General features: G+C 38.6%; 2 protein-coding genes across 2 annotated transcripts in view; both read right to left on the bottom strand.

Annotated features, from left to right (window-relative positions):
- The window catches only part of LOC139987661 (uncharacterized), a 67,432-nt gene extending 61,560 nt beyond the window's left edge, over window positions 1-5,872 (bottom strand). Inside the window, exon 1 of the mRNA XM_072004157.1 lies at window positions 2,873-5,872. The gene's annotated coding sequence lies outside the window, so the exon portion shown is untranslated. The remainder of the gene's footprint in view (window positions 1-2,872) is intronic.
- A 6,467-nt stretch (window positions 5,873-12,339) lies between these two features.
- Window positions 12,340-15,890, bottom strand: LOC139987664 (odorant receptor 10-like). The gene is made up of 6 exons (XM_072004161.1): window positions 15,536-15,890; window positions 14,341-14,678; window positions 13,760-13,978; window positions 13,595-13,699; window positions 13,083-13,241; window positions 12,340-13,009 (listed from the first exon to the last, which is right to left on the bottom strand). The coding sequence occupies exons 1-6, from the start codon at window positions 15,852-15,854 to the stop codon at window positions 12,947-12,949; spliced, it is 1,203 nt and encodes a 400-aa protein (XP_071860262.1). The 5' UTR covers window positions 15,855-15,890; the 3' UTR covers window positions 12,340-12,946.
- Window positions 15,891-15,916: the final 26 nt, after the last annotated feature.

The raw sequence follows: 15,916 nt of genomic DNA, 5'->3' as shown, positions 1-15,916 counted from the left end.
GCTCCGGGCCCCTCTGATTGCACGTTTTCATCCGTAATAGATGACCAGTGCGCTAGGTGTCAGTTATATCATTTCAGAAACCAATTTCTTACATCGTGTAATACGCGAGATGATATAAAAGAGTGGTGGTTGATTGGTCTCTACGATGACGGCGTAAAGGGGAAGAAAATACGAAGACTAAAGAGCGAAGATAAGCTTCCATTAACTTTACATATAATATCGCACGCAGACGCTAGATAAATGTTACGAAATGTTCTTTCAGACCTTGAATAGATCATTAACACGAACATCGGGCAACGTTGAGGGATACTTGCTAAAATCACAAATTATAACTGTAGGTACAACAGTTCGATCGCTGCTGGTAGTCAGCTTTGACAGATGGAAAAGATGACGAGCGCGAAGATCGTAAAAATCAGGCATCCGTATCCCGCTAGGGTAGCAAATGGTCGAAGAATTCGCTTTGAACTTCCGCGTAATATGTTCGCAGTATGTTCGATTATTGTATAAACGTGGCCAAGACACAAGACAAGTCACTGGATGGTTTTCCCGATCATGAGCATTTACAAGCAAGCGAAATTACAAAGTTGTAAAAGCCGATAGTGTTCTATCGCGAACGTTAACGATATGCCGAAACGATTACTGTCGCGAAACGTTTTACTGCAAGGCCACCTGTTCACCGCTTGATAATTAAAATTATTCTCTGTGGCGCTGAAACGACGCAAACGATGTTTGATTGCAGCGTCTGGGTCGATTGATTAATCGCCATTGATCATCGATCGTCGTAGTTGACTCTCTTACGATCTGTGAAACCAGCCACCCGGAGAACACCAAAATTGCCAAGTATCGTCCATGATGGAAGGTATTGAAGCATTGTTAATTAATGGTTTAGCGATCTCGTAATCGACTTAATCCAATTTCTCGCCAAAGCAGAACGCTGCGAATCTGCTCGTTCTTGAAAACGTCGTTTTCTTTCCTCTCTACCTCTTTATCGTGCAAAGAGAAAATGAAACATAAAATGAAAAAGATATTTCATAAAAGCAGAAGTGTGCCAGCTTTGACTTGATCGTAAAATATAAAAATAAACCTCGAGTCTTGGCCAAAATCAATTCAATTAATATAATTATTGCGATACCTATTGCTCGTAATAGCTCCAAATAGTAACATTTTCATTTATCTGTTTAACATTGAATTTTATAATAGAACAGTCAATGATATTCGTTTCATTTGAATAATCTCTGAAATAAAAAGAACGTGCTGAAATGAAATTTCGCTTTATAATTAATACGATTTCCACGATGCTACATCGTATATTTTGTATAGAATTGTAATAAATTTTAATATTTATTTAAAAGATTTGAAGGAGCGCTTTGAATATTATCAACACCATAAACTCGACGTTTCTGAAACAATGATGGATCGTGAATCAATTATGCATAGTGATCGACCTGTTTTGATAATCGTTCGCGAGTAGAGGAAACGAAAGAAAACGGACGATCACGGAAACTGGAGCATCGAGGCGTGGCGAAGCTGAATGAACGTGGCAAAACCCGTCTAACAGATGAAGGGGAAGCTTGCTCCCTAGGTGAGACCTGCTGCCGGTTTCTAGCACGTTCACGAAGTCTCTTTGGTCTTATTTTACGAGTATAAAGCGGGTGTGTGTGTCGAGGCGGCTTCTATGTGGCCTTGCAAGGTCGTTTCTGTACGCCGTCAAGGAGGAGATTGTATCTTTGCTCCTTTCGATTCTCGAACGCGGTTTTCTTTCGATTCGTCCAGCAATTTTATGAGCTGTCTTGCTAATTAAGTGAAAATCAAACAATTTGATGGCCAACCTCGCAATCGTGATTACGATCGAAGAAGGAGAAATAACGGTGCTAATTCCCTCGAACTTTGAAACCTTTCGAACCTAACTTTCGAACCTTCGACACGATTCGGATCGTTAGAAGCATTAAAATAAATATGAAGCAAGAAATTGTAAAGTCAATTCGTTGACTTGGTACAAGGATAACGCATTAAAAGTCTGAGATTCCGGAATCGAAAATTGTTAAGTAATTCGTATATCTAGATAAAACCGAATGCTCCATTAACGAATGTAAATTATCAATTACGGACGTAGATATTCATCGAAGAAATTGCAAAATACGAGACGTTAAAAATTTTACTTTTCCTCTAATTGTACATATTTGTTATTCGTATATTACGTATGTTTATTTCCTCTGCGATAGTATTATAGCGACTATTTGTATTCATATGCAGATATATCACGTACCTCGCATAAATTTTATTCACAGTCGATGACCAAATTGTTCAGCTCTGTTTTCAGAAATTTTACGAATTCGCAAAGTAAGTGAAAACATCGTGAATTTTGTACTCAACTAAGAAAATGTTAGTAATTAATAAGTGGAAATATCTGGCAGCAGCTCGTCGAGACTGCTTCTATTACATTATTCCGTGTAAGTTGGTTAAACGATCGTCGTTGCTCTGACCAAAAAGACGTTCAACCGAATAAATTTTTAACAGGTGATTAATGAACGAGAGCTGATTAAAGAAGAATAATCGGTTGTATCACTTTTAGTAGCCTAGATGATGATAAATTTTAATCGATACAGATACTAGTGTGTTAAAAATAACGGTTTGGCAGATCTCCTTCGATTATTATCTTGGCAAATCAAATGTTACAACAGGTGTTTAATTTGGGCATATGGATATGATTGCAATTCATTCAGTTTCGTTAATACTTTGCTATGTGGCTCAATTTTGTGCTATCTTTTTCGACTACGATTACCTAACACGATCCCCTTCATTTTTTAGTTGTACGAAATACGATTTCAGATTATTCTAAACTGTAAAAGACACGATTAAAAAATAAACTCACCTGTTAAATATCAACTGGATTCGACGTGCCATGCGGTGAATCCCATCGGTCACAGTGTTCAACGAAGACTGATGATCGATGATCCTCGCAGCACGTGCACGAAGTTTTGCTAGCAGCCGAGGTGTACTTGTATCACGCCATCCACAGAATCTTCTTCATCTTGCGATCTTGCTGCTTCCTTCTGCACGGTTTTCCTACTGTTCTCTTCTTCCACAATATTCACCACAGTTTATCGCAATCGTCCATGTTACTTCTATGCGAAGAAAGGATTTTATCAAGCAGTCTCTAACAACTTCTAAACATCGCTGACTCTCCTCGAGGATCACTTTTCCCTTTCGACAGGGGAATCCTACGAAAGCTCGTCTCGCACAGATTAACCCCACATGTTCTAATCAGCACGAATCACTTGCTATTAGCAAGAATTCTGTTTAGAAGATCGTTACTCGAACAAACCTTTGATAAAGTCACAACGTACAAATAGCTTTTGCAAGCCGAAGTTTGCTCATTTATGTTCATTATCGTGCATAGGGCTACAAGAAGGAAGCCGTACAAACGTTAGAAACAACAATGATAAAAACAGGTGGCCTGTTCTCCAGAAACGGTCAAGCGCAGAGAGTCAATTTAATGTTTGTTCGAGCGTTTTTCAGAATCTGATGTCGCGTTGGATGTCTTTTTCTCTGGCGAGAAGAGACGCAGGCAAGGAATCGAAACGCGGTTCGGGGTTGCCGCGTCGTTCCTAGGGCGCAAGCTGAACGTATTCTACGAAGCGAGTAACCAAGAGACAACGCAAGATAGGGTTTCGGATCCGTGCTGGCTGGTGGTCGAGTAGTTTGTGCCTGAGAGCGCAAGCGGAGCTACGACGATCTTACTCCGTCTCCTTTCCACCGCCGCTGCTCTGTCTTTCCCTCGTGATCCCTCGTCCCTCTTTAGATCCTGCGTCGCGATCCCTCGGAGAATTTCTTTCTCTTTCGGTCGCTCGCCTTGCTAGATGGCGCCAACCAGTGATGGACTGGAATCACGGAAATTTCGAGTCTAGCGTTGCTTTTGCACCCTATTGTCTTTGATCCTGTTGCAACTCCTCGGGATCTGCAGCGAGTCGTTGATTCTGATGCGAGCACACTCCTTCCTTCTTCCTAGACTTTGTCGTTCAGTCATGAAAATCATTGAATACTCGTGAAACGTAGATTTGTTCACGATAGGATCGAGTTCCCATCGCTGCAACTAAAAATTCTTGCCTCGCTTCCTCCTTCGGCTATCTATTTATCGCGCCAGTAGCAAATACTCTTTCTTCCTCTCACTTTCTTCTCTCTTGCCAACCTATACTTTATTTTCCTTCGTTCATTTATCGTTTCCTGGTCTTCGTCGCCACTTTCTTCCCTTTCTATTCTTTGCTTCTTCTCTCGAAGCGGTTCACCCGTTTCGGTGACCATCGCAATATCGTCCTCGTTTCATTTTTATCGATTCTCTTTCACGAAGAAACTACGTGCGTTTACGATTCACCATTGATCTACGACTCGATGCCGATGTCGTCGTCTCCGACGGAGAAACACGACTGGCGGTCGTTCTTGCTTCGAAAGAGAGTTCTTGCATTAAGTCGCACGTGGCTACCGTCTCTCTACAATAGTTCATTCTGTATATGGCAAAGTAGACTATCCATTTTTACACGAATAGTAATGTGAAGTTAGCTCGCGATTCGCGTTCACAGATTACAGGCTATTTTAGTTAAACTTCGTTTTGCAGCGGTCGTGTCGTGTGGGTTAATGTTACTTCCTGGTAGTTTCGCTAATACGAAATTTCTATAATATTCTTATTTCATTGTTAATATACATCGACGTCTTGTGTTTTTTCAAGCGCTGCTGACGACAGACGTGCAACGCCGTCCTTTCGTTTTTTCGATAAAATGCACTGCTGCATTTCCCATTTACATATTCACCTTGCAAAATGGTGCAGCAGGTGAGACCACATGCGTGCGGCAACGCACCGACTTCAAAACTTTTTGTGTCAAATTGAAAGGAATGGAGAAACAAAATAAAAACTACGAAAGGAATGAAAAAGAGCAAAAATAAAAGTTAAGACGACGTGTGAAACTCAATAACGTTTTTGGTTTTCCACCAAAGAAAAAGACATACTTTTTGCTATTAAACGATTCCAAAATAATTTTTTCCTTCAAAACGTTTGGTGTTTTCACAGCATCGAATATCAGGTTTTAAAGCTGCTTGTACTTATCCACCATCGTATGACACTACCATCGTTCAAAACTTACATTTAACAGTTTCCGCGTTCATGCTGCCTCTGATAGATATAACCTAAGGCCCGAGAGAATATTTGTGAAAAATTATCTATTAAACGCTTGTCACAGGAGCAGTCAACACGCGATGTTGAACGTGTAGAATGATGTTCGTCGATCGGATAACTGTTACCAGATCTCCGGTAACTTTCCATCGTTAATAAATTTCAAGCGTACCAGGGCTATCAACCGCGACGTCTCTGTTCTCGTATTTTTACTTCCGTTTCTCTGGCACGCGTGTAACGGATGCGACTTGCGCTCGGTGTTGCAGTCGCAATTGTCGTTCCACTAAAGATACGAGACGGCCCTCTACCAGTTGACACTTGAACGCCTCGTCCATGAAAGTTTCTTTGCAAACTATGCGATTTTTTCCGAGTAATGTGAAATGCCGATCGCGAAAGGAACGCTAGCGAGATATTAAGCGTACTTCATCTAGAACATGACGTATCTCACTTAACACCGATTCGCGTAAGGAAAGTACGAGACATCCCGCAGATATATTATTATGCTCGTTTAAAACAAATTGTTCAGTCTCTACCAACGACAGAATTACTCTTAGAATACAACTGTTGTTTAATATTCTTGTAACGCAAATAGATGTTGGTAAAATTGACAAGTTCCGACAGATTTTTACTTTTACGATGCAATATTGCACGCCTTGTCGTTGATTAATGTACTATATACTTTATTATATGTATAAAATACATATAATACGTATAATAAATACACACACATATATATTAACATAGAACGTCGTTTAATATCTTTGGTTATAAATGTTGTCTGTTAGTCGAATTTATCTTGCTTCTGTTAATATCTCAGTTATTTTTGTCGATGCAAAGAACTGTGTCAGGCCAATGAACATTCGTGATATTTTTCTTCGTGCACGTTTTTTCGATCTCTAAATCTTTTTCAAAGCGAGACTGCATATTTTGTCACATATCGAACGTATTTCTTATTTTCTATGAAAAGTATGTATGTATATTAAAATATGAAAAATGACAAAACTTCTAGCGATAATTCGAACGAACTTCGGAATGATTATGAATCTAGAGGAAAAGAAGCAATTGGCTTCATTAGAGACTATTGGCTAGCGGCCAGAATCTTCCACAGAGAGACAGTTTGTTTAACGATGCGTATTAGAAAGAAGGCTGAAAACGGGGACGTTTGTCGTGTGATGGAGAACATTGCTCTGTGACGCTTTTCACGATCATTCGTGTCGTTTACGGACGAGCACGTGCCTACTCGAGCAGACAGCCAGTCCCTAGTTTCTAGTTTGCGGATTATTAAAGGCTATCATAATGCGAATCATAGCCATGGACAAACTATGCGAAACATCGTTTTACATTCAACTCGTTCGAGTTGCCGCTACAAAACGAATTCCGCAAAATCGTTGAAGATCGTAAGTGGGCTATATGGCGACGTGAAAATATCATTTTCGACGTCGACGAAATCATCGAATTGAAATGTTATTAGCATTTTATATTTCGATTTATACAGGAAATTAAAGAGAGTCTGATGTTGTAAACGGTGTAAACAGTATATTAAGAAGACTATTAATTATAATAAGGCAACCTAATTGATTAATTAAGAGAATACGACGTAGATATATCGAGGAGGATCGAGTAAATCAACAAATTAAATTCTCTTACCGCTGTGCTATTCGGTAGAATACTATTCCGGTCACCTAGAAGATAAAAAATAAAAAACAAAATAGAAGAAAAAAATGGGAGAGGACAAGACTGGCACGGGAGATAAGATAAAGGCAGCATATTAATTGATATTTTATGCGACGGTTTGGACGAAACATTTCAACAAGTAGCCATTCGTGCGATGACGAAGGCCGCATAAAAAGCTTGATGTGCGTGCGTAACTACTATAATTTCACCTGGCCCAGTGAAGAAGAGAACCCAATAAAGTATCGGCGATGATAAATTTTTAATAGCCGGTTACGTCGTCTTGGCCGGCCTTTGGCTGCCCGTCAGTTGAGAAACTTAGGCGATCAAAATTTACGTCTCTCGATGTTTCAACCAAGATTATTTACATCCTCGGAATAAGATAGAGTGCATTAAGCGTTACCCTGAATATCATTCTCAACAGTGTGAAGATCCAACCATAACTGCATAAATATGCTTTCACCATTTTCAATGATAAACGTTCGCAAGTGGAAAGGAGCTCTATCTTGGTAAAAATTTATCTTACTACACAACTTTGAGAAATCGTCGTCTTTCACTGAAACACAAATTAATTACCACCGACGCCTCAGTAATCCATACGAATGGAGTACACGGGATAATAATTATAATCGATTGATTGATTTATTTCAATTTAAACCAACACATACACACACACACACACACACACACACACACATATATTATGGATTAAGTGGAAGCATTTCGCTAGCGCCTCAGCTCTCCAATTTACATAAATTAATTCTAATAAATTTAATTAAATGGATAGCGTACTTACAGGTTCTAACGCAGTATCGTCCAAAGGTTTACGATCACTTTAAACAAAAAATCATGATCTGTAGTACAAATAAGAAAAAAGGTACATGTACTACGTTTCCGAAACGTATCTGCAAATCAATTTTCGAAACATGATGTTCTGCATCAGCAAAATTTTCCATATTTCATCGTAATGTGAGATACGGAAATTTAAGGGTCAGGGAGACACCATAGAGCTGTGATAGGTTGCTGTCAGAGATTACACCGCATTACAGAGCATCCGCCGCATAATCAAAGATGCCGTTTTTATTCGTTTAATCGGCTATGCAGATGCCAGTCCGCGAATATTGGCCTGACCACCCGAGAGCTAATTAAAGGGTAATCGTTGCCATTTTTTCTTCTGGTATGCCCTTCATCGAACACACTTGCGGTGTAACAGCGGTAATCGCGACCCTGCGGATCATGAAGCTTACACTCGAATATTCATTATGATTCGTCGAACAAGAACACGCGACCGGTCGATACATTGAGTATAACGCGCTTCTTGCAGCGCGTATCTTTGGAATTTTAATGAACACAAGATTTTCGATCAAATCTTCGCGACGAGCATGGTGCGACACTTCCGACTGATAATACGGAGGCCTATGGTGTTTGGCGAAGGCTCGATAAACTGTACCATATGACAGATTTCGGTTGCGTGATACCGGCAATAATCTCGTAAATTATTCGCGTAATCGACCGGATTTACAGTAAATAACGATCAGCTGGAGGTAAATCTCAAAATTTCGCTGTAGTAAACTGATGCAGTGTGCAACAATCTCTGGTTGTGTTTGAATAAATTAATTTATTCAGGGTTTTCCCACACTTTTACGTTCAAACTTCGCTTATGCGTACAGTTATTATGTGTGCTAAAGTATTCTACTTTCAGAAGAAAACGTCTAAAATATCGTACGTTCTTTTTCTTTTATTTTTTCCCTCTTTACTGTTAGTTGAATACAAAACGTTTTCATTTTGCCTTAGAATAACCTGAAACGATCAAGACGGTTTACGGTGCATGGTCAGTGAGCACGCTTCTTTCCGTGAATACGTGCGATATAATAATTTGTCAGTGCACAGGCTTCTTTATAAATAGACGGATGGTGTTCGCAATTTTCATCCCGCGCCACTTCCCAGCCGATCCTGATGCACTTTTTATTTTTAGTTTCATTCTCTAGTACCGTAGGAGGCCTATTCTAACCAATTTTTTCGTAATTTACCAAACGACCACACATCGTATAATCGATCGATCGATCGATGATTGATCGATGTCGTCACACTATCCACCCACCGTTTCTCTGGAACACCCACAGAGAATTTGTAGCTGATTAATTTTCTCGATTAAATTTCAAACATGAGACAGCGATCTGAGCCGATCCATTGCCCTAAAAATTCATCACATCGGTCCAATTAATCCTCGTTGCTTGCTTGTCCTCGTAGCCCATTAAATTTTTATCTTGTCATGAGAAATTGGATTGTTCCCTCTCCACTCACTTTGCCTATATGTCTGGCCGGCATAATCTGGCCATGTCATGAGAAATTTTTGCCTACATGAACGTTACTGTTGCTTTAACCGTTCCATATCTCTCACCATCAGACGCAATAATGTATATATAGCAGAGTGTCGTTCCTCTTACATGAAATAAAAAATAGGGCAACTGCGCCTAACGTCGCCTATCAAATTTCAAATCGTTCTCAGCTCTCACTCTCGGATAACTAGCACAATTTGACTATTTGATTAGAAAGTACACTCGTCATAGAAAATTTTGCCTAGATTTTAATTTCCTTTAATTTCTATTCGGAACTGAAAAAACGAAATATACGCAGAATTCGAGAAAGTGGTCTACCTAGATCTATACGTGGAGAACGTTTATAGCTTGAAGAGTACAGCAGTGAAAGGACCAGTTAATACAGACCAGTTTGATGTTTCAATCGTCGTAAAGTATCGTTTAGAACAGGGATCATTCCTCTGTAATTGGATACAAATTCTCACCAGCCGCTAATGCGTGCTTTACGTGGAGAATTCCATAAATTTGGCCAGGAGATAGACTTTGACAAACGAGGAATTTTTGCTGAAAACGCGCAAACAGGAATTTCGATAACGAATCGCTACTCCAGTTTCTGGAGACTCTCGGATTCCTGCAAGAGGAAGAGTAGAAGTTCGGTCAGGAAACGAAGGATGCGTTTAACCTACAGGTCAGGCGATGTGGCCAGAACGTTTTTTTCAGAGGATCAGGTGAAAGGACCCGGTGGTGTATGAAAATTTCAGCGATGAATTCATGCTCGTAGTGGAGCTAGTTGTGCGAAATAAGTCGGAGGAGATCGTTCCGTTGGGTTCACGCGCAGAAACCTTTATTTTTGACGCTGGTTGAAATCATCGAGTTTTGATTCGTCGTATCGTTACCACGAGTCGTCCCGATAAGCTGACGTTAGACCAGCATTTATTAGGTAACACGTTAAATCTTTTTATGCGCATTCCATACGACGTTTCCTTTTATCGTGAAATACGTACGGTTTCAGCGAGACATATCGAACGTGAAAAAAAAATAAGTATCTATAATAACCGGTATCAAGTACGATAAATTATAGAAAACATTATGTTTCCTTTCTAGATAATAATCAGAGATTTTCGTAGGAAAATTCAACTTTCCCGCCCAAGGAAAAATAATCGTTTCTATAAAATTTCAAATCCAAACAAAAAGTGATATTTATTACCTTAATTAATTTGTAATATAAATGCAAAAATGTAATAAAATGTTTTTACAAAATATCTGTCTTTTTTGAATGGTACAACGAGGAATATTTCTATTTTAAAAATTTATTACTTTCAACGGGTATTGATGTTTCATGTAATGTGAACACGTTAATATCGAAGATAAGATCAACGTTACAGACGAAAAATTTTCAATTGGTATTGAATAGGTGCGAAAGTTCTGTCTATTGATAGATAAATAGGTATAGAAACTGACAGAATTTTTCTATTCGTCTAACGTTCTCTGTTATTTTCGAGGAATTCATTGACATGGTTTTGGAAAGACGGTAAAACGGAAACAAGCGAAATATATAATGCAATAGAAGTGTACATGGTCATGAAAATGGCAAGAAACGTCGCGAACAACGTGAACGCGGATGATTAGTACGTTTCCTCCAGGAAAAGAAACAGGAACGCAAGAAATCGCGACGGCAACAAAGCGTAGTTCAAGGCTCTGGCGAAGAAACGCGCGATACCAACGGCAGAAATGGTACTTAAAGCAGGTCTACAGTTAGGTAACATGTGGTAAAGCGACCATCTGTCTAGGAAGCAAGTGCCAATGGAATGGCTGCCAGAACAACGACATCGTTTCTTCTTTTCCTTCTTAGGTGATGCTGCTACCTTGCAGCACACGACAAGGTAGCGCACAATTATGTTTGGCTGGTTCGAGTTTAGACGATTGTATACCTAATTATTTTTCGATTACTAGCGTCTGGTCGCGAAACTAGTTTGATTGGATGTTAATGTCGCTACTTTGGAATTGCTACTAAAAAGAAGAGGTTCAATTTGTTCTCTTTTGTGAACAAGAGGAGGATTATCTAAGAGCAGCTGTTACGAAATCTGGATACTATTGTTATAAAACCCAATGAATGGATGATACTTCTGTGCAGATGAATAGAGATTCTGCTGTCGTGAATTTACTATCTTTCGTCTAATACGATTTATTGCTTTTAACTCATTTTTAATTAAAAAGAACATGCAAATAGAACTCCTACCTTGGCAGGATGAATTTCTTATTAAAAAGTATTCCACTAGAATTAAAAGTCCAAGTGCAATCAATCTGTAATTGATCGTAGAGATTTTATAGACTCACAATGGTCTTTGAGGATCCGAATGATTTCTTCTAAAATATATATCTTTCATTTCGATTTCTTTGGTACGAGTTCTATATTCTAGTTGTTGGTAATTCTAATATTAAAAACGCTATTTCATTTCGTCGTTCGTATCCGTGAAAAGCAATTAGATAATAGCTAAGAGCATAAGTACACCGCGCTACACAGACTATCTCGTTTATAACAAGTACATCCGATACTTCAAAACGAACAACTGTTACCTATATATATTATAAAAAAATTGTCTTTCAAGAAACGAGATTCTTTCTTCCTTGAACTCATCTTTTCGTCAACGAGAACAACTGAAATATTTATACCGGTCTAGTTACATGGAACTCCCTGTACGAAGCAGGTAGAGCATTATAAATCAAGACAGATAGTCATCGGTCAGATGAGGAGCCAGAGATTGAGCGTAGAAACGCGCCGCGTACACCGTACGACACGAGCGTTCTCGTATTTCAAGGGATCCAGTCAGTTAACGACAGGCACAAGGCAATAAAAAGGGTTCGTTGTTTGATTAACGTCGAATTTCTACCGTCTTTAGGCCAAATAACAGCGTCAGACGTTAACGACCACACGTAAACGATTTGCACGGTACTTCATAGACGCATGGTAGCATCTATACTTAATCATAAATTAGTCGCGCGACGGTCGCTAGCCAATTTACACCAAGCAAACGTATTTTCGTTTGATTGGAGTCGACAGATGAGTAGGGTTCGATCGTACGTGACAATACTTGGAATTTCGACGCTTGTATTAGCCATTGATGATTGACAATGAATGTAATTATCGATAATTCGCGAGCACCTTCTAGGTGCACCTTTGAGTGGCGATTGAGCAACTAAGCATAGGTTCTCTGGAAGCTGTTAATCGCAGGATGCGTTGGCAGATAAATTGAATAACGGTATGAGGCAAGAAGGCTTTTTGATAGCGAGCTTGGTGAGATACGCTATACAGGCAGAAAAACTTAAGGAAATAATAATTAGATTGCGGATATTTATGTATCTGTGGCAACAGCGGACGTGCAAAAATATTTCCGACTAACAAAGTGAAAATTGCAGCTGTTCCCGATTATCACTGAACGCATATTACCGAGCACAAACAGAACGAATCGGTAAATTCGCGGTGTGCGAGAGGAGAGTTCCGTCGACCATAATTTGCAAGGTTGCTGGCCTGAAGCTACAGGGGATCGCCGTAAGCGTGACGAGAGAACAGGTTGCCGAGAACTTTAACGATTATGAAATTTCCAAAAATAGGATATCTATTCTTTCATTTTAGCCATAAAGGTACACCGACGTGTCAGGTGAGTCTCGTATATTGTTTTTATCCAAGCAAGATCGCGCAATATGATACATACCTCGTCCTTATATCTGTAACCTTATTGATTAAAAAACCGCCTTACAGATTGTGCAATGTGGTAAACATAGAATTACAGAGTTACTGATCCGTTGCTTGCATGTTGTTCAATAAAGTATAAACCGAATAAGATCTCCTTATGATCTGCAATTAGAATGCTGAAGAAAACACTGGTATGGTAATACAAAGGTGTATTATCGTAACTTTGTCTACGTACGGCAATAAAAGTTTCCAAAGACAACACGTAAAATACACTGGCTTTTAAAGTTATCGATCGTCTGGTGAACATCGTGGACAACGTGATCATCTTCACGATATTGGGTAAACGTTCGTTATGCCAGCCTGAGAGCCACTGGCTTCTGTCAAGCGTCCAGCTCTGAACGATAATTTATCATTTAAAGTTCGTTATTTTTAGAAAATTCCACTTAACAGGTATCGTGCCGTGATACTTTCAATTTCATTTCTTTCGTCTATATTCTTAAATTATTTGTTTATATTCACGAGTGTCGTCGAGTAAACAACAATTTCATATTGGTAAAAATATTTTAAATTACTGAAATTTACATTGTTCGAATTCTTATTTGTCAAATTTTTACAGTTGAAAGTTTAAGTAATTTGTTTATCTTTTATATGTTTACATGAAATTTTCTAAAAAAAAAGTCTTGCTTTCTAAGTAAGCGTTATGCACGATACGGGACGTGTTAATCGATGCATATAATTAACCCTTACCGCATAGTTCAACTCGTTTCCAATCCAACAGATGTACAAGAGCTGAGATATAGCTGCGCTCAGATAAATCCCGAACTTCATGACGTCTGAGCTTTGCCCTCCGACCTGTACGAACGATGCAAATCTATCACGATCTGATCAGTACATTCGACCATCATGTCTTACCACGACAGCCTGGAAACCACTCAGGCAAATAATCGAAGTACTCGAAAGCATCTGAATGAACATACTCAAGCTGAAAAGTTTGTTATAATCGTTGGTCATACACACTAATCGCTGATAAAATTGAAAGCACGTCTTGTACCGGTAGAGAAATCTATTGTTCAGTTTCTTTCTATTGAGACGAATATTCGCGTGAATGCGTTCGTCATAAACCTCAACCGTCTGTAAAGACAAGTTTACGATACAACGAAGATTTGACATGTTATAAATGAAAATTAACCCGCACTGTAAACGTGTTTATGGTACTCTTAAAGCGTAAATGTGGATCTTTCATATTCAATGGGTTTTTCAGTTAATAGTTCTTAAACAAATTTCAAACGAATCACATGACGACTTCGTATATTCTAAATTAAAATTATTATACAATTTTTGGCAAATAATCTGTTTAAATACGTTACACATATAGTGAATAGTACAAAGTAAAACTTCATGTTTTGTTCGTTATGTTATGTTCTAATTAGCCCGAATATAAAAGACACAGTAAGACGCGTATATATAGTAAGGATCAAATATCATTTTCTTACATGCTCCTTCGTTTCGATCCCACAATTTTCAAAATTTACATTCAACATATCGAATAATACAGTAAGCAAGGTGCAGATCATAACCACAAAACTGTCCATTCCAATTATTCCTAATAAACCGCCGAAAACAGCGCACGTTTCTATAACCAAACTTATCTCGTGCCAAGGTGATATCGTAGTATTGAAAGGATACTGTGCTCTGATCAACAAACCGTCTTCCATCGGTGAGAAAAATAACAGAGCAGTTCCTAATATAGATCCTAACGCGGTAAACCCATAGAATATCATTTTGCTTTGTACTTGATGCTTTTCGATAATTTCCTTGATATATTCGACTTCTATAAAGAATATCGTATAGTTAATTAACTAGAGAAGACCTGTAGATAACTCGGTGCTGATGTTTCATAGTTTTAGTTTGCTAGCATACGAAAGAGTGTCGCTATAGAAACAAGCGAACAAGTCTAGTTGAAATGTTGCATATTGCAAAAGGCAAGTGTGCAAGACACGACAACGTGAAATGTGCCGAGTAATTCTGAATAAGTCCCTGGTAGAGAATGCTTGACGGAAAAACGCCGTGAAAAAGATTGGCAGAATGGGCCGTGAAAAAGTGATCAAATAGACCTGAATTAATGATCTCAGCGGACGTCATTCGCTGCGTCACTTTAGTATCCAAGATACGTCTCTCCGTCTATGCTCTTGTTTTCACCTAACAAGAGGCATACCCTCTCCACAAGAGACAGTTCGTGTCGTCCACCGCGTCGATGGAGTGAAATGGTAAAGTATGAAGTGCATTGAGCTATGTCACAAAACATATCGATGTCACTTCATGAAATATTGCACGAATAATTGTTTAAAGCAAATGTTATCGATCATTTCATGTAGTAATGTTTATGGCAAATGTTAATTATTATGTATAAACATCCAATATTAGCTATAAAATCAGCCAAACAATTTTTTTGTTTAATCTGATCTCTAGCTCCAAATTTTATGTATAAAAACAAAACTTTACATTTTTCCCCAGTCATTTACATTTTTCACTGTCTTGTATGCAAATGAGATTGAGAGGTTTGCGTTGAATCCGAATAAAAACCCTTACAGTTAAGTCACAAGACAGCATAATTTATGACATATTATGTGATAATTAGATTGCGCGCTTTTCATCAAATGTGTCTGATTTTAAATTGTTTCTACTCACCGGAAAATTCGCAGAGATCGTCGGTACATTTTAACACTTCGTCCAATAGCCTGGTTATTCTTTTTTGACAAAATTGCAAATTCATCGCCTTATATATAACAACGAAAATTCCTGCAAAAATACAGCCATCGTCGGTGCAGATCGGTAAGTTGTCTCGGTTCACATAAATATCCAGGAACAGAGTGATTGCGAAGATGTACATAGCTATCAGCATCCATATTTTGTATACGAAGTAGGCACGGTTTAAAAACGCTGAACTCTTTGAATCAATTTCTCCGAGACCACTGTACCTATAAACAAAACGGGGCACTTGCTTCATTAAATATGTATATCATTTCATAAATATTCTTGATAACAATTAACAAATTTCCTATCAGTAAT

This window comes from Bombus fervidus, chromosome 5 (assembly GCF_041682495.2).
Source record: "Bombus fervidus isolate BK054 chromosome 5, iyBomFerv1, whole genome shotgun sequence".
Lineage (NCBI taxonomy): Eukaryota > Metazoa > Arthropoda > Insecta > Hymenoptera > Apidae > Bombus > Bombus fervidus.
This window is presented reverse-complemented; position numbering and strand designations above follow the sequence as displayed.

Coding starts and splice junctions, on each gene's coding strand:
- LOC139987664 (XM_072004161.1), bottom strand. CDS start 15,854: ATGAAGCAAGTGCCCCGTTTTGTTTATAGGTACAGTGGTCTCGGAGAA. Junction 13,242..13,594: donor GAAACGAGTTGAACTATGCG/GTAAGGGTTAAT, acceptor ATTATCGTTCAG/AGCTGGACGCTTGACAGAAG. Junction 13,010..13,082: donor CTTTGGAAACTTTTATTGCC/GTACGTAGACAA, acceptor TTCTAATTGCAG/ATCATAAGGAGATCTTATTC.